This window comes from Phyllostomus discolor, chromosome 13, assembly GCF_004126475.2.
Source record: "Phyllostomus discolor isolate MPI-MPIP mPhyDis1 chromosome 13, mPhyDis1.pri.v3, whole genome shotgun sequence".
NCBI lineage: Eukaryota > Metazoa > Chordata > Mammalia > Chiroptera > Phyllostomidae > Phyllostomus > Phyllostomus discolor.
This window is the reverse complement of record NC_040915.2, coordinates 47,295,649-47,314,799: the sequence shown is the minus strand read 5'-3', so window position 1 is coordinate 47,314,799 and position 19,151 is coordinate 47,295,649. Positions and strand designations below refer to the sequence as shown.

Genomic DNA, 19,151 nt, shown 5'->3' with positions numbered 1-19,151 from the left:
GGGAGCAGGTGACCGCAAACACAAGCTCTTCGCAGGCGGGCCGGCCTGGTAGGAGCACCTTTGAGGTGGCGCCTTCCCGCCGGCTTTCTTCTCCCGTCTCACCGCATAGTGGGGCGACAGCTAGGTCTGTGGTCCTTACTGTTGCCTCGTGCTGTGTGGGTCCCTCGGCCGGTGGCAGGATGTGTGGTTCCTGGCTCTGGGGGACCTGGCACTCACCGCTCGGTGCAGACGCACAGGGACTCGGCTGTCACCGCACGCCGCCTGCCGTCGCCCCCGCCGACGAGGAACAAGGGCCTCCCTGGGGAAGGGACCCCCCTCCTGCCTCTGGGCGCCAGCCATCTCTGGCAGCGCTGACCACGCCTCGGACACCTTTCTAAAGCACACGGGGCCTTTTCCCACCTGTGCAAGGGTGCGGAGCCCCGGCTGCATCTGGGGTGCCGACCGGCCCGTGTGGAGGTTCTGGGGGCCAATGTGGAGGTCGGCGAACGAAGGCTCACGAGCCAGTCCCTGTTTTTATCTGGTCGTGTTGGCAAGAGGCCACGCCCACCGCTTACATGCTGTCTGGGGCTGCTTCCTTGCCAAAGCGGCGGGGTTGAGGGGTCACAGGCACAAGTGTCCGCTGTCTGACCCTCTCCAGGCAGAGGGCACCCGGGTCTCACTGGGGCCATCGGTCAGTCATCGGTCCTCGAGGCCTTTCAGGGACCTGCCGCTGTTAACCCCTTGCCCCTCTCAGCTGCTCCGGGATGAGAACCTGGGTGGCGAGTTGGTGAGGGAAAAGCACGTGGGCCCTGAGCAGCCAAGGGGGCGGGGCCAGGGGCTTTCCCACAGGTGACGGGCAGGCGCTGAGTGTGTGGTTCTGGCCTCGGGGTGAAGGTCTGCTGACCGGGGGCCACAGGGCCCGCTTGGCGTCGGCACCGTGTGATTGCTTTGCCCCAGGCCCCCCAGTCCCTGGGTCTCTGCCTCGGCCCCGCACGGCTGCAGTGGCCCCCAGAGGGCTCCTGCCGCCGTCTCCCTGTCCCTAGAGAGAATGCCGTCTGGACACCACACAGGCTGGTCTGGTGCTGAGGCGCTACCTTGCACCTCTCCAGACAGGGCAGAAGGCGGGCGCCCAGAGGCCGGGGTGCAACATGCGCCCCAGGGTGCGTCAGCGAGTGGCAGGTGGTGGTGGTGGTCCTGGGCCGCTGCTCCACACTTGTACTGGGGGGGCCGTCCCTGGGGAGCTTCCTAATGCCCCCATGACTGGAAGTTTCTCCCTGCCCACGCGTGTCCCTGAAAGTCCCCCCCCAGACCCTACAAGCTTGGCAGAAGTTCTTTCCATGTTTGCGAGACCACACTTCTCTCCCCACCGTCCTTCCGACCAGCCGCCCTCCGCAGTCCCTGGTGAGGAGGGTCTAGACCTGGGGCAGACCGGTGGGGGTCGGTTCAGGCCTGGCTCGTCGGAGAGCAGCGCAGGGCTGATGGGAATCGAGTGGAGGCACCGGGTTCCTGGTGTGCGGTCCTCGTTCAGGTTCCGAGAACTGAAATGCGTCCAAAAGGAATGAAAGTGACCGGCCTTTCGGTGAGCAGCCCAGAGGCCCCCCCTCCTGCAGCCTCCTCGGGAGGCCTGGCTGTGACCTGGCAGCAGGCGGCACGGGGGGCTCTGGGCCAGCGGCAGAGGGTGTCCCCCTCCCCAGGGCAGCCCACCCTGAGAAGGGGTGCCCGGCTGCCGGCCCTGGTTTGCCCGGGGGCCCACTCCTCCCGCCTCACAGAGACCCCTGGGACAGGCGCTCTGGCCCCGTCGGGTTCTGGGTGTGGTGGTTACGGGGCCCAGGAGTTCACCTCAGGCGGCCAGCTCAGCGTGGCAGCAGGCGCGGGCACGGCAGACGGCATGGAGTGCGTGCAGGTCTGGTCACAGCTGCCGACCCCCGGGTCTCCCCGAGGCCTTCCCTGTTCTCCCACGTCACCGCGGAGATCGGAGCAACAGGCCAGATACGTGGCAGATCAATTGCTAAACCAGACTTAAGTGAACGAGAAAGAGGCCGTGTTCTTTTTCCTTTTAACTTTTCCTTTTCTCTTCCCAAACACCTCCCATATTGAGGAAACCACCCAAGGGGGTTAAACTGGCTCTGATGCCGGCCACAGGCCGCCTTCTCGGGACCACTCCGTCAGCCTGAACGACCCACTTTGCTTCCTTGTAAGGGGTCAGCTGCACTCCAGCAGCCACAGGCCAGAGGGGCGAGCACGAGGGGGCGCGTGAGCCGGGCGTGCCGTTGACCGGCTCCGGCAGGGGTGTGGGACTGCCCGGCTCACCTGCCCCAGGTGGAGGCTGCGTCCCCCTCTGAGGGGAGCTGTGGCCCGGGGCCGGGGCCTGGCTGAGGGACGCCCGCTGTGGGACACCCACTCCCGACTGGGTGTCCAACTGGCAGGAGGGGAGGGGGGTGGAGAACTGCGTCTCGTGAGGGCTCGAGGGCGTCACGTGCTCGTCACCTGCACGGGTCCGAGGAGTGGACGTGGCATCACCAGCACCTCCGCGTCTCCGTTCCTGGTAGACGCCGGGACCAGGGAGTCGGCAGCCTTGTATGGTGCAGGGGAGGGGGGCGGTTGTGTCCATTTTACAGATGACAAAACTGAGCCTCAGGGAGGTGACACGGGGCGCAGGGCTGGGGTCCAAAGCCGGGGCTGGCTCCAAACTTAGGCTGTTTCGGTGATGCTGAGGCCTGGCCCCTCACTGTCAAAACTGGACTCGTTCAGCCATGCGTTCACTGCAGGTGCAGCCACGGGTGTGTGAGACCTGGAGTAGATGCTGGGGGCGGGGCGCAAACCACAGTGGCCAGACCCTCCCTGTCCTCAGGATGCTTAGAATCCCACGTGTTACGTGAACACAGGCGGCCGCGGGGGCTGGAGGGTAAACTGTTGACTTGGCGCCAATGTTTAAAAATCTCATGTCTCAGAAGACCCTGAATTGCAGGCCGCTGTAGAAGGACGGTCTGCGTGAGGGTCCCGGGCCCCGATGTCCATGGGCCGTCCAGGCTGAGGCTGCGTGCCCCTGCACCCTCTGCTGGAGCCGTGCCCCTCAGCCTGGAGCCGACTCGCTCACCTGCAGGGCTCCTGCCCTGCACCTGGGCTGGCCCCGCCCCACCCCCAGCCTTGGAGCCAGACCTGGATGACCCTGATGCCGCCGGTCCCGAGGTCACGGGGCTGGAGGTTCCTGCTGTCTGCCCCAGCTCTCAGCTCCCTTCTGTCTCATCTGTCCGCCCCGAGGCCTTTGACGTGGGGCCAGCATCCAGTCCCTTCTGTTCTGTTGGCCTGGCTCTGGCACGTGTCTCTCTCTCTCTCTCTCTCTCTCCCTCCTCTCTCTCTCTCTCTCTCTCTCACACACACACACACACACACACACACACACCCCAGTTCAGCCTGGAAACCTCTCAGGCAGGAGCTCGCATCCCCCAGTGCCCGTCCCCTCCGCCCGAGCCTCTCAGGAGAGCCCCGGCTCTGATTCAGAGACGGCATTGAACTGCTCATGCCGGGACCCCTCATCTAGAAAACGAGAGGGTCGCGCTCGCTGCAGAGGACCCCTAGAGGGGCTGTTGAGAACAGCTGAACGCCGGCCCCCGCACTTCTCCTCTCGCTTTCGCGGAGACCGGGCCGTCTTTCAGGCTTCGAGAGGCACGAACGAGAGGGAGCACGTGCTGGTGGTGCTGCGGCAGCCTCCCTCGTCCAACCGACTGTCGCCGTGATGGGTGGTGAGTCACCGGGACAGCCCCAGCTAAGAGGCACTCCGTGGAAAGACGGCGAGAGGGGACAGAGGAGAAGGAGGCTGGACATCTGGACGCGCACCTGCGCCTCCGCTGGCCGGTGCCCGGGCCGGCGTCCCTCGCTCGGTGTCGGCTCCATGCGGGGCTGATGCGCGTGTGACCTTCAGCAGCGTGACCTCCTGGGGGCGGGAGAAGAGCCCATGCAGGTGGGACCCAGGCTCGGGGGCGGGGGGAGGGGGGTCTTCCCCGCCTGCGAGGCTGCCGGTCCTGTCCATGCGCATCGCAGAGGCGGGACGCCCTGACAGTGGGTCCTGGGCCCGAGCCCCCCCCCGCTGCAGAAGTCCGCCGCCACAGACGGAGGCGTGGGCCTGTCTCTGGCCCTCCCGTCGGCCCCCCGGTCTCTCTGCCTCCCTCAGCAGGGGCCCTCAGCCACATGGCCGCTCGGCAGCGCAAGGGAGGCATGAGGCGGGACATGGGGCGGAGCTGCTGCCCACCTGCCATGCTCATCTGCCCAGCGGGGCCCACTCTGTGGGGTCACAGGCGGACCCTTCTCAAGGGTGGGTGCAGGAGGGGCGGGGGCAGACGTGCACAGAGACCGGACCCACTCAGCTCTAGCTCACGTGCAGTGGAGATGGGGGAGTTTGTCCCCAAGTCCTCTTGTGCCCCTGGGGTGGGCAGGGCCCACTGCTGGGCCAGCTCTTCTCGCAGGCCAGGGCCCCCCCGGAACAAGGGTGGTGTCTGACATTGACCTCCCCACCCCCCAGCACCTTGCACACAGGGCCCTTTGCACAGGCTCAGGGACAGACCGGCCACTCTGAGCCCAGGTCACTCACTGGCACCTGCCGGACCTTGGGCAGGTCCCTCAGCAGGTGTTGGAGGAACCATGTGGCCTTCTCAAGCCCCAGGTTTGTTCAGCGTGTGATGTGCGGGTTAGAAAATCATGGTGTGTTTGAAAGGCTTCTCAACGTCAGGAGACTCGGCGGCTCTCCCTGCTTCAGGAGGGACAGAAAGGGGCCGGTGCTTCATTCTCACCCATGAAACCACCACCACCACCACCCCCCCGCCTCGTGCAAGGCGGTCTTCGCTGTGACTGCAGCTGCGGGGCCCGTGGGTGGGCGCTGGTTTCTGTTCTTCCCGCGGCCACGCCCTGAGCGCAGGTGGGGAAATCACAGCCGTGCCCACGGACTGCCCCCCGACTCGGCACTTCTGCTGGGACTCGGCCGCTCTCACTGGTCCGAGGAGGAGAGCGACAAGGACTCAGGTCCTGGGAGCAGCTCAGCCTTGGCTCCTCGGGCTGTGCCGACCGGCCCCCACTTGGTGCCAGCGTGCGGGCAGGAGGGGTGGGGCGCCTCGCAGGCTGCTCGTGAGGCCCCAGGGCAGCTGTGGACACGTGGAGCTCAGCGTCTCGGGAGGGTTCTCCGTCACCTCCTCACCTTCCTCGCTCTCTTCTCTCTCGTCCCATCCTTTCGGCCAAGGAAGGAGGATGATTCATCCCTTTTATTGTGGTAGCAGAGCCAAAGACCCTCAGCAGTCGCGTCCAGGGTTGTGCCCAGGGTCTGGTGGGGGTGGGGGGTGCATAGCACACCCCGGGGGACTAAGCCCCAGCACGCAGGCGGGCCCCTCCGGGGCTGGTCGGCCTCCGGGCCTGTGTGCAGGCCGGATTCGCAGGGCCAGGCTTGTTTACGGGGGCCGAGGACCGGGCACAGTCACCTCACCCAGCACGACACCTCCGTACCTTCCCTGCCCCTCCCCCCCACGCTCACCTCGAAGGAAATGAGAAACCCCACGACCAGCTCCGGTCGTCCAGAACCCCCAAACCCACCACCAGTCACGCATGCGCAGCCCGGCGGAGGGGGCGGGCCGCGGCGTGGGGGAGTAATTGGTGAACCCGAGGTGAATGAAATAATTGGAAAAGTGAGGTGTGAGTTCGTTACCGGAGTGCGAGCGTGGTGGGGGAGGGGGGAGGGCCGTGCTTCAAGGCCCCGTGTGTCCCTCTCATTCACAGCTTCGGATACAGTAATTGCTATTTTGTGGTTTCTATTATCCACACAGTGGGGAGTGCGGCGCCTCCTTCCCCCAGCGGCGGAGTCCGGGCCCGGGGAGGAGCCGCCGGTGCCCCGGGATTTGGCTCCCCCTGCGGTCCGAGGCCCTGCCCGGCCTCCCCCCGGGGACGGCCCCTGCTCCCGGGGGACGAGGGTTCACGCGCAACTTCCTCCCAAAGCCACTCTTAAAAATGGCTCCGTGGGCTTTGCTGTCAGATAAGAACCTTAATAATGGCTGGTATTTATATATCGCTTATCTCCAAGGAGCTAAAGGTACTTCATCGATTTTTTTTTCCTCCCCCAGCCCTTTTTTTTCCATTTTAATTCTCTTCGCTATCTCCCTGAGATCACCAGTATCCGTCAGCCTTATGTGGCCGCACTTGGTCGTGTGGGAACCGCAGCCCCCACTTGCCTGAGCAGGTCAAGTGGGGGCTGAGCTGGGAGGGCCACGCCGTCTGGGCTGCGCCCCCGGGCCGCGGGCCCTGGGCAGGTCACGTGGCCTCTCTGGCCCTCGGTTTTCTCATCTGCAGAACGGGCGGCACCTCCACCACCCCCAGCCGTTGCCCCTGGACACGGTACAGTTGAAAGCCTCGGCCCCTCACAGGCACCCGGGCGCTGGTGCCCGGGGCGACGGCAGCGGGGATGGCGTCTGGCCGTCCCCGACTCACACGTCAGGGCTTCGCAGCACCGGGCAGTCCCTCGTGAGCGCTGACCCCGACCGCCCAGCTGCTCCGTGGGCCCAGCTCCGCCTCGCCCTCGGCCCAGACCGGAGGGGAAGTGAGCTCACCGCCGCCACCTTCCTGGTCTCCCAGGGAATGACGGGCACGGGGAGCTGCTCGGGCCTGGGGGCGCAGCCTGACGTTTGCCCTGCCGAGGCCTGTGTGGAGACCCAGGCAGTGGCCGGGACCTCCCGCCCCCCCTCGGGCCCCGGCTGCCGGGCACAGGATCCCCCGCTCTCCGGTCCCCGCCCAAGACCCCTCCTGGGTCCGGACCCCTCCTCTGTCACGGCTCCCGCTGCCGAGCTCTCGAATGCCACTTCTCCGGGCCACGCAAGCGTGGCTCCTCCAGCCTCTCCTCATCCGCTCCTTTCTCCACCTTTTAATTATTTTCTCGCCTTCCCCCGGACCCTCAGCTGCTTGCCATGCACAGAGCGTCCGCAGCTCGCAGCACGCTGCGGAGAGGGAGGACTCGCCGCCCAGCCTCTCTCCCCTCCCTCCTCTCCCTCTCTCGTTCTCGCTCTCTCTCCCCTTCCACTGCGCACGGACACGCAGGCTGGCTCGCCACCCACTGCAGAGGGCTCGGAGACGTCGGGGGAGAAGCCACTGAGGCCACCAGGGCACAGGGTCGTGGCTCCTGAGGGCAGAGGCCGGAGGTCTGCGCACAGCGAGGGCGGGAGGACCGGGGACTCGGTCAGCCTTTCTTGTCCCAGGGTCTTGGGCAAATCACTGCACCCCTCGGACGACCACTCAGGGCAACCCTCGCCGCCCCATTCCTGAAAGCGGCCAGTCCCCCCACCTCCCAGGTTACTGACGTGGGCGGGGCGTGGTGCAGCAGAGAGAGCCTCAAGGTCAGACACTCCCGAGGTCCCATTCTGGCCCTGCCACGTCCTGGCAGGACGGCCGCCTCCCTGAGCCTCAGTGTCTCTATCTGTCAGACGGGCGCGGTGAACCCGGGACTCGCTCCTGCGGCTCCGGCGGGTCGTCCCCCTCCCAGCGCCAACTGCAGGCGTGATGCGTGTCCCAGTGACCCGTACCGGTGACCAGGGCCCCTCCAGGGCTGCCGTGGGCTCGGTGGGTCGCTTCAGACACACTGCCAGGCGTCCACTCCGAGCCGGCACCGGTCTCCTCGCTGCAGGCCTGGGGCGAGCAGGCGGGTGTTTTTACTGTGGCGGAGCTGAGTTCCAGCCCCGGGGGAGGCAGGCGGCTGCGCAGGCGTCCGCCCCACGGCGTCCAGCCCGGCCGACGGCAGAGCCACACGGGCTGCTCCGGGCGAGCCGGGGTGAAGCACAGGCCCACGAGAGCCCGGGGCCGGGGTGGACAGCGGGCGGAGAGATCAGCGCGGCCACAAGCCATGTGCAGCTGTGCCTGCATGGGACCTGGCGTGGCCCAGGTACTCTGGGGGTCTCGCCTGGCCTCCCTGTGCCCGTCAGCCCCCGTCACCCCTGGGATCAGTGCTCACAGATACCTGTCCTCCAGGCCCTCGGGCGCACCGGCCCTGCAGTCCCTGTGTCTCTGAAGAACTCGGAGCCCGAGGACCATTTACTTGAAGGCACCTGCGAGGGACCTGAGCCGTCCCCTGCCTGCCCAGCCCCGTGCCAGCCCCAGCAGAGGCGCAGGGGCTCCGTGGAACAGGGAGGCAGCGTGCCTGTCGCCGGGCGCAGCCGCCTTTAGGTGGCAGAAGCAAGCAGGGTTTGTGTTCCAGACTCCTCGGCTCCGTCACGCCACCCCTGCCCACCCCACCTGCCCGGCTCCTGGGCCCCAACCCGCCCCCTCCGCGTGAGCCGGGAAGACTGACGGCTCCACGGCCGTCCCCCCAGCCCCTCCCCTGCCTGGGAGGCCGGCCTCGTCGCCAGCAGCCCGGCCCTGGTGCCTGCTCAGAGAGGCCTGGGCGGGGGAGTGGAGCCGCGGGCAGAGCTCCGCGGAGACGTGCAGGCTCATTTTGAGGACTCATAATGCCGCGTCTGCACACCTTCCCGGCTCCGGAAATTGGGCCGGCAGATGCCTGGTCATGCGGGCAGGCCGCGGGTCAGCGCCCCGGGTCCAGCTTACACCGTTGCGCGGGAGCTGACGGCCTCCAGCGTGGTTCTTACCCAATCGGCCTCTGGCCCCGGAGCATCCTGGACCGGCGTGCGCCTGTGCTTGTGCCCGGGCGCCTGCGAGAGTGTGTCGATTTTCAAATAAAAGAATACCTCTCCGCAGATGCCGGGCACATTAAATATTTATCAGCAGCCGTTTGCACGTATATGTTTGATAAATGGACGTTCGGATGGGGCTGGGGCGCGCAAGAGGCTGGAGAGAGGGGGGCCTGGCCCTTTTCTCCAGGGGTTCTCGGGGGTTGATGCGGGAAGGGGCCAGGAGGGGCCCCGGCCAGGTTGACCTGTGTGACCCCCGCCAGGGGGCCAGACCGTGTGCTTCTGCAGAGCCTCGCCCGACTCAGGTGGAGAAGACGGGACGACGGGAGTGCCGGGGGGGGGGGGGGGGGGGGGTGGCGAGTAGAGGGAGTCACTGGGCGTCACTGGGGCGTCTTGCGCTGAGGACAGGTCCTGGGTGCTGGGCTTGTTCGGTGCGGAGCCCCGCTTTGCAGGGAGACCCCCACCTACTCCCTGACCGGCCAGCACACCAGCAGCCCTCGCCTCCCCGGCCTCCCACACGAGGTGCAAGGCTGAAGCCCCCTCGGGCCGGGGGAGGGCGAGTGTGCGCCGGCTGGTCAGAGGGGAACCAAACGTCCTCCATGGGCATCTGCCACCTGCTGGTGCCCCCGGGCCTGGGGGAGGAAGCCGCTCACGCCCCGGAGCGCACGCTGACTGGGCGGGAGTGACACGGGGTATGCACGTGTGTGCATGTGCACATGTGTGTCTGCCAGTGTTTCACGTGCCTAACGGGAAGGACCGAGCCCGTGAGCATCGGCCCCTCCCCCACACCCTTTGCAGCCCTCCCTCCTGAAACTCCCGTGTGCTTTGCCTTCTGTCCCCAGCACCTTCGGGGAGCTGAAGACCGTCCGCTTGCCGAAGAAGATGGCGGGGACAGGCTCGCACCGAGGGTTCGGCTTCGTGGACTTCCTCACCAAGCAGGACGCGAAGGTGAGGCGGGGCCCGCCCGCTCTGCTCTCCTTCCCGGGCTCTCATGGGAGAAGCCACGGGGCTCTGGGCTTTTTCTCCCATTGGTCATCCCCTCACCTTGGGGGCGGGGGGAAGACCCAGGGTTTTGTGTCTAGAGGAGGGGCAGTCTGTGTCCTCCTCCCACTCCCCATGTCATACATGCAGCGACCTGGGGTACAGAGTGGGGGAGTGAGGGCGCTTCCCAGGCCTCCCCAGATCAGACGGGAAGCCCCTAGGTCGTGAGCCCCCCAACCCGGGTGGGCAGCACGGAGGAGCTGTGCAGAGGGCACTCACGGACCACTCTGGCGTGGAGAATCCAAGGTCCCCAGTGGGGACCCACGGGGACACGTCTTCCCCTTCCTCCTTCCTCCTGGTGGCCGGGGCTTCCGTTTGGAGCTGGTCGCAGCCCAGGCAGGTGCTGCTGTGCGCAGAGTCCCCCGGGCTCCTTGGCGACACGGGACACCCTTTACGCCTGACGCAAAGCCTCCGGATGTAGGTGCCGGGGAGCTCGTGGGGCTTCGCCCTCGCGGTGGGAACTGGCTGGGTGCCCGCCCGGCCCGGCAGCGGGCACGGGGCAGACGCCGTGACGGCTTCCGGCTTCGTCTGTGGCTGCCGCCCTGGCAAGACCTGGTCAGCCCCTTGGGGAGGTGGCCGTGGTGGTGACGCTGTTGTCTGTCGTCGTGGGTGCCCTCCGTGAGCCTGTGCCCTCAGGTTGCATCTTCTCTAGGCCTTGTGTTTTGGGGGGTCACAGTAGAGCCGTGCGCAGGTCTCCCTAATGGTGGGGAGCCCCCCACCTCCAGGAAATCTCAGCCTGTAGCCAGTCGGCATTGCCAGAGACCCAGTGTGGGAGGGGGCCGAAGGTGGTACCTCAGAGACGTGTCTGCAGCCTTTGTGGGTCCTGGGGACACGCACAGGCCGAGAGGGCTCCCCGCAACCTCGGGGAGCCTTGCCAGCCACCTTTGTCTCCACTCCTTGAGCTCAAGTGCCTGTTTGTGGGCACATGGCCACGTTTGTCCAGACGCCCACTCCTCTCTGGCCGGCAACCCACCCCTCACCTCCCGTGGCAGCAGTGGGGACCGGGGCAGCACAGCCGGCACGCACCAGGCCCCGGCGTCGGCTCAGGGGAGCCAGGCGGCAGCCGTGCAGAGCTGACAGCTCGGCTTTCCTGGCCCTGCACCTCAGTTTCCCCTTCTGCCAAAGAGGAGTGCTAGCGGGGGCCCCCCACAGGGGAAGGCGGGGGGGCACACAGGAAACCCGAGCACCGGACCTGGTGCACCGAGAGCCGTTCCCACCAGCCCAGGCCTCTTTGGAGCGGCCGGCCTTCCCACCGGGACGGAGAGAGGGACGCGGTGCCAGTGCAGGGGCCGCCCGTCAGAGCACAGGCTCCAAAGCCACACCGCCCCCCCGAGCGTGTGCCCTGGTGCTGTCCCACCTGCCCTGCGACCTCGGGCGAGGTCTCCATGCGCCGCACCTGCCCTCGGGAAGCGGTGTCGGGGTTTCCATCATTGAGTCGGGAGGCTGGGATGGGGTGATATCTCTTCAGAAGCGCGCGGGGCCCCACCGAGCTCGAGCTCTGCCTGGTGGCTCTGAGGAGGGGGACGGTGACCGCAGCGACAGCGGTGCTGCTCCGGATGGGGAAGGAGCCCGCCTCCCACTCACGGCCTCTTGCCACGGCCGAGGCTGGCGTCAGGGTGGACGTGGCTCCCAGGGCCACGGGTCTGGGACCAGCTGTTGGCTCCCAGCCTTGATGTGCCATGCACCCCACGGCCAGTACAAGGGTGTCGTCAGAACAGAAGGGGGTCCCAGTGGACGGGCAGCGCGAGTGCCCAGACGGCCTGTGAGCCGCACCGAGGCCAGGCTGCCGACGTTTTCCCGAAGCCCAGCACAGCTTCCAGTGGTTTGCGGGGGGTGGCCCCTTCCCCACCTTCCACTCTGGGCTCCGGGAGGAAGGCCACTGAGGACAGTGAGGACTCAGCCCACACACGGCCCCTCACCTCCCGTGGGTGGTGGCCTGGCTTTGCAGCTGTGTCCGGCCCAGCCGGCCCCGCGAGGCTCGTCCCTTTTGCCGCATGCGAGCCCCCGCTGTGCCGCCACCAAACAAGCCAGCCCTCCCCGCAGCCGGAACCCCCGGGGCGCCTCTCCCCTGCGACGCTCCCTTTGCTCTTTTCGCTGCCAGAGAAGCTGCGTTGCTTCTCCCCGTCTGTCTGGAGAACCCGATTGTCTCCCGAGTGGAGCATCCAGGGCTCCCCGCTGACCCTCGGAGCCGCGCGCGCTGCTGCGGGTGCATGGAGCTGTGAGTGTTGTGAGTGTCTAGTCAGCTCGACGGGGGGGGGGGGGGGGGGGGGGGCGTGCGCTGCAAGGGGGTGAGCAGTGCTGCAGGGAGACGCTCAGCAAACCCTCCGAAGATCTTTTTTTTTTTTTTTTTAAACTTTGCAGAAGGAAAGCGTGGGATTCCCCGGGCTGGCAGAGGCACCTCGGGGTCCTCGGGGCCATGTCCCTAGGTGTCCTTCCCCTTTTGGAGGCACTCTGGGCAGGAGACCTCCTTTGGACACCTTTCGGGGCTCGGTGGCACCGAGACCCTCCCACCTCCGTGCCCTCGGGCTTCGGTCCTGTTTCCCGTCACTGTGCCCTCTGTGAGGTTGCAGACAGGTCACCCTTTCGGCTGCCGCTCCCACTTGAACGTGGGGCTGTAAGCCCCGGTGGGAGGAAGGGAGAGAGGGAGGGCGCAGGGACTGGAGGCCGTGAATCGGTGGTTCTGGGCAGCGCCCGTGCCGGGGCTGGAACCCTGGCCCCGGGCTCCCCCAGTTCACTTCCCCGGCTGGCAGAGGAGGGGGGGCCTCGGCCGGGCCCCAGGCCGGTGTCGTCTGCTCGCCCCTGCCCTCCGGAGCCCGAGCCTGCCAGCCACGCCCACGGCCCGTGTTCCACCCCGCGCATCATCGGGACTCTGTTACCCGGTGGTGAGCCACTCGGGGGGAGGCCCCCACTCAGAAGCCGGGAAGAGAATTCCAGCACAAGGGCCCCGAGAAGGCTGCCGTGGCCGAGCTCAGAGTAACCGGGCAACTGATGGCAGTAGCCAGAGGCCCCCGTGGCCGACGGCGCCAGCCCTGTGTGTGGCGCACACCACACACACTCACTGTCGCGTCCCGGCCCGCAGCCGCCCCTTCGATTCGGGCGGGAGGTTTGCAGCCGTGCCTTGCCCCCGACTTTCGGGTGTTTGCCAAGCCCCGTCTGAGCCACCGAGCCCCATGAACCGGTGGGCGGCCCCAGCCTGGTTCTGCTGTGGGGATGCCCTTGCTCCGCTAGTGCTCCGCTGGCCACAGTGTCCACGGCGCCGGCCACGGGGCCCCCTAGGCCCTGATGAGGCCCCGGTGGTGCTTCTGAGAGGGCAGCCTCTCGGCCTCGGTGAAAGCTGTCATCTCCAGAAAGCATGAGTTGCATTTGTAACATTTACTCCTCCAGAGAGTCTAAGAGGTAGGAGGTAGGAAGCCACATGACAGAGAGGAAACTGAGGCTCGAAGGGAGGAAGTCCCTCGCCCAGGGCCTTCAGTGCTGGGTGGGGCCCAGAAACTGTGTCGTCTGACTCCAAAGCCCACGGATTCAGCACCTCCCTCCCTCCACGCATGTGTCCACGGACACTGAGGGCCCGCACACCCCTCACCCTCAGCCAGCCCCAGGAGGCCCCGAAGAAGAGGGCCCGTCAGTGAGCTGGCTGGAAGACCAAGAGGCTGTGCACACCCCTCGCCCTCACCCAGCCCCAGGAGGCCCCGAAGAAGAGGGCCCATCAGTGAGCTGGCTGGAAGACCAAGAGGCTGTGCCTGACAATGGCGTCTCTTGGGAGCAAGCCCGGGGGCAGGGGGGGGGAGCAGCTTGTCCGGCCCCCAGAGGAGGAGCAGGCGGGTGTTCCTGCAGCAGCGTTTGCCTGGGCGCGTGGCCTGTGGCTCCCGGCCTGGGTCCCCAGCCGGCGGCTCATCCCCATTGGCGTTGGCGGAGAGGCTGCCATTGGCCACGGGGATTCCCTTGAGAAGCTGCCACCTCCTTCCTTCGCCCGGACCAGGCCGGCCGTGGGGGGAGGGGGGGCCGGAAGTGAAGGAGCACCGAGAACGGACTTGCTGCCGGACGGACGGACGGACGGACGGACACCGGGGTGTCCGTGTTCTCCCTCGCGTGCGCCTTCGGTCCCATCTTCCCCAGCCCGCCGCCACGGCTTTGTAGTTTTGCGGTTGCAGCTGTTTTTATTTGCCGCCGCTGCCGTCGCTTTAAAAGGTCTGTTTTCACATGGAATGTTATCCAATTAGCAGAGCAATGTGTCGGCTTAAATAAACACTCGGGGGGAGCCGGCAGCAGGGGACGCGATGGCGGCGGCGTTGGCAGCAGGGCCGTCCTCGCCGCGGTGCACAGCCGTGGCTCTAGCCGCAGGGCCGCTCCAGTCGGTGTCGCCTCCCTCGGGTCTCGGTTCTGCGCGCTGCCGGGGGAGGGGCGGGGGCTGAGCCCGCTGCGGGGGACGCCGGGCACTTCGGCGGGGCTCCCGTGAGGCCTCTCCCCGCCCACGGCCATCACCTTGCAAGCTGCACCAAAACAGGACGTGCGGTGGGGAGAGGTGGCGACAAGCGAGCCAGACAGAGCCGCGTCCACCGCGCTGGGCCACGCCGGTCACCCTCAGACCAGCAGTGGCGAGCACGCGACACGCACGTTTGCTTCACTGAGTGTGAGGAGGCCCAGCATGCGGACCCTGCAGGGGCAGCCAGGGTCTGCCGGGCCGTCCGCCAGGTGGTTGGGGGTCCCTGGGGTAAGGCGTCCCATGCAGCCAGTGTTCACTACAGGCAGAGCCGAGCAGCGGTCAGCAGCGTGGCCTGTGGAGTCAGAGCTGCCTCCTTCCGGCTGTGTGACTGTGGGCCAGGGACTTCGTGTCCCTAAACCCCAGGTCTCACGTCTGCACTTGGGAGAGGGTGGTGCTGCCCCTTGCTGTGACCTTGAGGGTCAGAGGGCATGCGGTGTGTGAAGGCCTCGTGCAGGCCCGGGCTGCGGAGGCGGCTGAGCGCTCCGGGCCCCCCGGGTCGGAGGTGCTGTGGCTGAAGCCCAGGTATCGGTGGTTCTTTGTTTTCTCACACGCCACCTGGAAGCACGTTCAGGACTCGGGGTTTGGGCCCCACCTTCTGGCCAGGTGTGCGCGCTCAGGCCCGTGGTTTGTCTCGCGTCTGTCAGCAGAGCCCAGTGGTGGGGAGAAAAGGTGTTTGAATCCTGAGCCTTGCAGAGACTCAGGCTCGGCCGACCCATCTGTGGTGGGGGACCCAGATTGAGTCACGCCGCCCCCCGCAGGGGAGAGGGTGAATGTCGCTCATCACCAAGTGTCAGCAGCGCCAGGACAAGCCCAACTGCCTCCTGCATGCCCTGAGGCCTGCCCGGCCCCCAGGCGGTAGCTGGCAGCAGACGGACGGGGCTCCGCAGGCCAGGGAAGGGCTGGGGTCAGACACTTCCCTCCGGGTTCCTCGGGCGATCACATGAGCCCCAGGAGGGGCAGCGAGCCCGCTCCGGGCCCCGCTGTGGAGCCCACGGCCGCCACCAGGCCACACCGCCTCGGTGCCGTGTCACTACCGATCCTCGGCTTCCTGGGACTGGCCCTCTTTTCCTGGTGGCTCTTCTGTCTCCCGGAGGTGAGAGGTGGCATGTCCCCTTCACGTCCCCTGTTCTGGTCTCTGGCTCACAGTGGGGCCTCCAGGGACGCAGAGTTGAGTTGGACTGAGCTGCGTGGGTGGACGGATGGAAGGAAGGCTCCTTATCGGGAAGATCGCAGGCACCACAGCCTGGAGCCGGGGTCCTGGGTGTTCGCCATAGGAAGTCGCCCTCAGCCCCCCGGACCGTAACCCAGGACGGTGCTGAGGGGGCCACGGTCCGAGTCTCCAGGCTGCGCAGAGAGCCGCACTGACCCGGGACCAGCTTCTTCCCGGTTCCCCCTGTGGGTCCACAAGCAGCTGCAGGACCTGCTGAGAGCCTGTGTGCAGGACTCGGGACCTGTGAGGGCAGGGGTGGGACGCAGCCGTCCCTCGGGGCACGGGCCGTCCCCCACGGGGAAACCGCGCAGTGTCCCGCGCAGCAGGCCCCCCGCCCAGGAGGCACGGGCCTGGCGCCTCGCCCTCCTTGGCAGAGAAGGAGCCCCCGGCGGGCCCAGCCCAGCGCAGTGCCCTGGTCCCCTTCGCCCTCTCCCTGTGCCCCCGGGCACACGTGGCCATTCTTGGCCAGCTCAGGTCACGCTCACTCCAGGCAGTGGGGACACAGATGGCTCAGGACACGGTGGTGGTGTCGGAGTCCAGGTGGAGCTGACGTCCGCGACAGAGGCAGCCCTCCCCCTCGGCACGACACAGCGGGGGGGGGGGGGGGGGCGCGAGAGGGCGCCCTGGGCTTTGAAAGGCAGGAGGCCTGTCCTCAGCTCTGCCGGGAGCCAGGGCCCTGGGGACGGGCGTCCTGCCAAGGGTGGCCATCGGCCTCCGCCACCAGGGATGGGGGGCTGCCTTCCGGGAGGGCTGCGGAAGGGCAGGCCCCGTGCCACGCTGGCGGCCCCCCAGGGCCTTCCCGGTGCTGGGAAGGTGGCTGCCAGGCCTGGTCATGGGCCTCGCCCCCCGCCTTCGCAGACCTCCTCCAGGGAAGGCCCGTAGCTGGTGGCTCAGATCACAGGAGACCGGAGAAATGTGGTTTTGGGACACCCACGCCAGGGAGCCAGGCGATGCGGCAGCTCTGGGCTCCAGCTGGCAGCTCGGAGCGTCCTTGTCAGCCTCCGACCCCCTGCACAGGGCCGGGGCATGAGACCCGCCGTCTGGGGCGGCCGTCTGGGCCAGGAAGTGGAGCCTCCTCCCCCGAGACAGTTCAGATGGAGAGAGGGTCTGCATAGGGTCAGCAGGGCTTGGACTCCCCGGGGACCAGTGACATTGGGAGCTGTCACCACCTACCAAAGGGGGGGCTTGGAGGGAGAGGAGGGGCCGAGGGCCGGAGCCATGGTCCTGGAGGAAGGGAGCAGGGGAAGAGCGCCCCGCCCCCCGCCCCCTGCCCCCCGGCCCCCGGTGCCTCCCTTTGCCAGCCCTAAGTAGAAACCAGGGGCCGGGGTGCCCTGGACTGACGGGCGGTCCATGGGGTCGGGGAACGGGGGTGGGGGGAGGAGCGGGAAAACCAGCCCCGGGCCATCAGGTGGTGACAGGAAGTGGCCCCAGAGGTCAGGGCGGCACATGGTGCCCCCTTCGAGCGCCATTCTGGGTCTCAGGCCTCTGCCACGACCTGGCTGAGGGTTTGGCCCGTCCTGGGCGCCCATTTCCATCCCGTGAGGCTCCAAGGTCATGGGCGCTGGTCTCCTGTCCTTCTCTCTGCTCACTAGACCCAGGACTGCATGTGTACGCACGAGTCCTCCCTGCAAGAGGAAGGGAGAGTCAGCGACGTGACAGTCGCCGTCGGACAGGCCGAGTTTGGGGGGCCCCCCCCGGGCTCCGCGGTTTCATTCGTCCAAGTTCAGGTTTCGAGCCCCCCAGATGCAGCCTCTTAGCCGCCCCCGCCCGACCTGACGTGCCCCCAGGACCGCGGCTCCTCGGGGACCCTGGCCCCAGGGGGGAGGGCCCACCGCGCCAGGCTCCCGACCCGCCTCTCCCCCGGCCCCCCATCCGGCTGCTCTCCCGCCCCGCCAGCTGAGAGTGCGCGTCGTAAAGCTCCGAATGGGCCATTTCGGCTCGGAGTCCAGATGCATTTTTATGTCCGTGCGGGAAAAGCCGCAGAGGCTCTGCTGGCAGTCAGGAAGGGTTTTTTTTAAATTAAAGTTAGGGGGGAAAAAGGAGAGGGAAACTTCCCTGCACCTGGCGCCTCTCCGGAAAGCGCAGGGGGAACGGAGCCTTTCTGCAGTGTGGCCGCGTGGCTGGCGTAAGGGGGCGCGTGTGCCACCCGCCTGCCACTCGTGCTCCGCACAGACTCACTTGGCTGTCACCAGACAGCTACCGTGCGCCACCAGGCGAGGACACCGGGGCGCGGAGCAGGGCGGGTGGCCGGCCCCCGGCTGTGTTATGACTGTGTTATTTCCCCAGTCCCCGAGCACCGCAGGCCGGGGGGCGGGGGGGGGGGGGGGTTCGCCCAGCAGGTGCTCGGCCTGCAGTTCCAGCGGCCAGAGTTCACAGCCAAGGTGTCGGCAGGGGCCACTCCTTCTGAGGGAGAATCTGTTCCATGCCTCCCTCCTAGCCTCTGGTGACGGCTAGTGTTCCTCGGCCTGTCCAGGTGACACTCGGGTCTCCGTGTCTCTCATGAGGACACTCGTCATTGGGTCAGAGGCCCACCCTGGTCCCCATTTAACGTAACTGGCTTTCGCCTGCAAAGACCCTGTTTCCCAGCAAGCTCGCGTCCTGAGGTCCCAGGGGTGCGGGTTTCCGAGTGTCTCCTTCTGGGGGACACAGTGCGACCGCTGACAGGCACACCGCGGTTGAGGGCCAGCGTTGGGTTAGGGTTCCAGTGCAGAGCCCTCCTGCCCGCGGCGTGCCGGGAGCAAGAGGGACTCTCCCCACGGCCCCTGCCGGTCTCCAGTGCAGAGGGGTGCTGGGCACAGGCCCTCCCCAGACCCAGCACCTCCCGGCCTCTCTGCAGAGAGAGACACTGCACATGTCCCAAGTCTATTCCAGCAACACGATGACAACAAGAAGTAGCATCCATTGAGCGCTGACTGTGCCCACGCTCCTCTGGGCCCTGTCCACGCTGACTCATTTTCTGTAGAACCCTCGGAGGGGAGTACCATTGACGTTCCCGTTTTACAGATGAGGAGGCTGAGGCCCAGGAGAGCCATTCACCCTCCCAGGTCGTGAAGCTAAGACGTGCAGGGCCCAGGCAGGCGGCTCCAGAGCCCAGGCCCCTGACCACACAGCGTGGCGGCCTCTGTCCCAGGGGAGTGTCTCAGGAGGAGCTCCGCCCGCTGCCCTGTAGCTGAAGACCGGGCGATGTCCAGCAGGGAGCTTGCCGGTTCCCTGCGACTCCATTCATATGCCCTGTCCAGAAGGGCCAGACCGCAGGGGCAGGCAGCAGATCAGTGCCCGCTGGGGCCGAGGGGTACAGAGTGACCACTGGCGAGTGCGGCGTTTCTCTGGGGGGGGGGCAGGGGATGCCGAAGTTCTAAAACGGACTGGTGGTTGGCGGCTGTGGGCGTGCTCACGGCCACTGGGCGGCGCCCTTCAGATGGCACCTCGAACGGTGGTGTGGGAGCTACGCCTCCGTAAAGCCGGCAGGAAACAAACACCAGAAGGAGGGAGGTGGGCGCAGCGGGGCGGTCGGGAGAGAGGAGGCGGCAGGGGGCAGAGCCTGCAGCAGGGCTTGGGTCGCTGGGGCAGAGGCTGGCGGCCCCGGGGCCAGTGAGGAGGCTGAGGGCAGCCGGGCCGGAGGCCACAGAGAGACTCGGGGTGGAATGTCGGGGGCCTGCACAGTTGTCATCAGGCAGCCAGACGGGGCTCGGCTTTCCTGGGAGGTGCTGCCCCAACAGTGGAGTGGAAGGGCCGAGTTGTGGGGTCGCCCTCCCGGGAGGCTGTGCTGTGGGGAAGAAGCCGCTGCCCC

The 19,151-nt window shown here is 67.2% G+C and overlaps 1 protein-coding gene across 2 annotated transcripts in view; it reads left to right on the top strand.

Annotated features, from left to right (window-relative positions):
- The window catches only part of RBM19 (RNA binding motif protein 19), a 100,094-nt gene that overhangs the window by 52,049 nt on the left and 28,894 nt on the right, over positions 1-19,151 (top strand). For both annotated transcript variants that reach the window (XM_028527880.2, XM_028527881.2), the window contains exon 22: positions 9,470-9,575. In XM_028527880.2, coding sequence (XP_028383681.1) covers positions 9,470-9,575 — 106 coding nt within the window. The remainder of the gene's footprint in view (positions 1-9,469; positions 9,576-19,151) is intronic.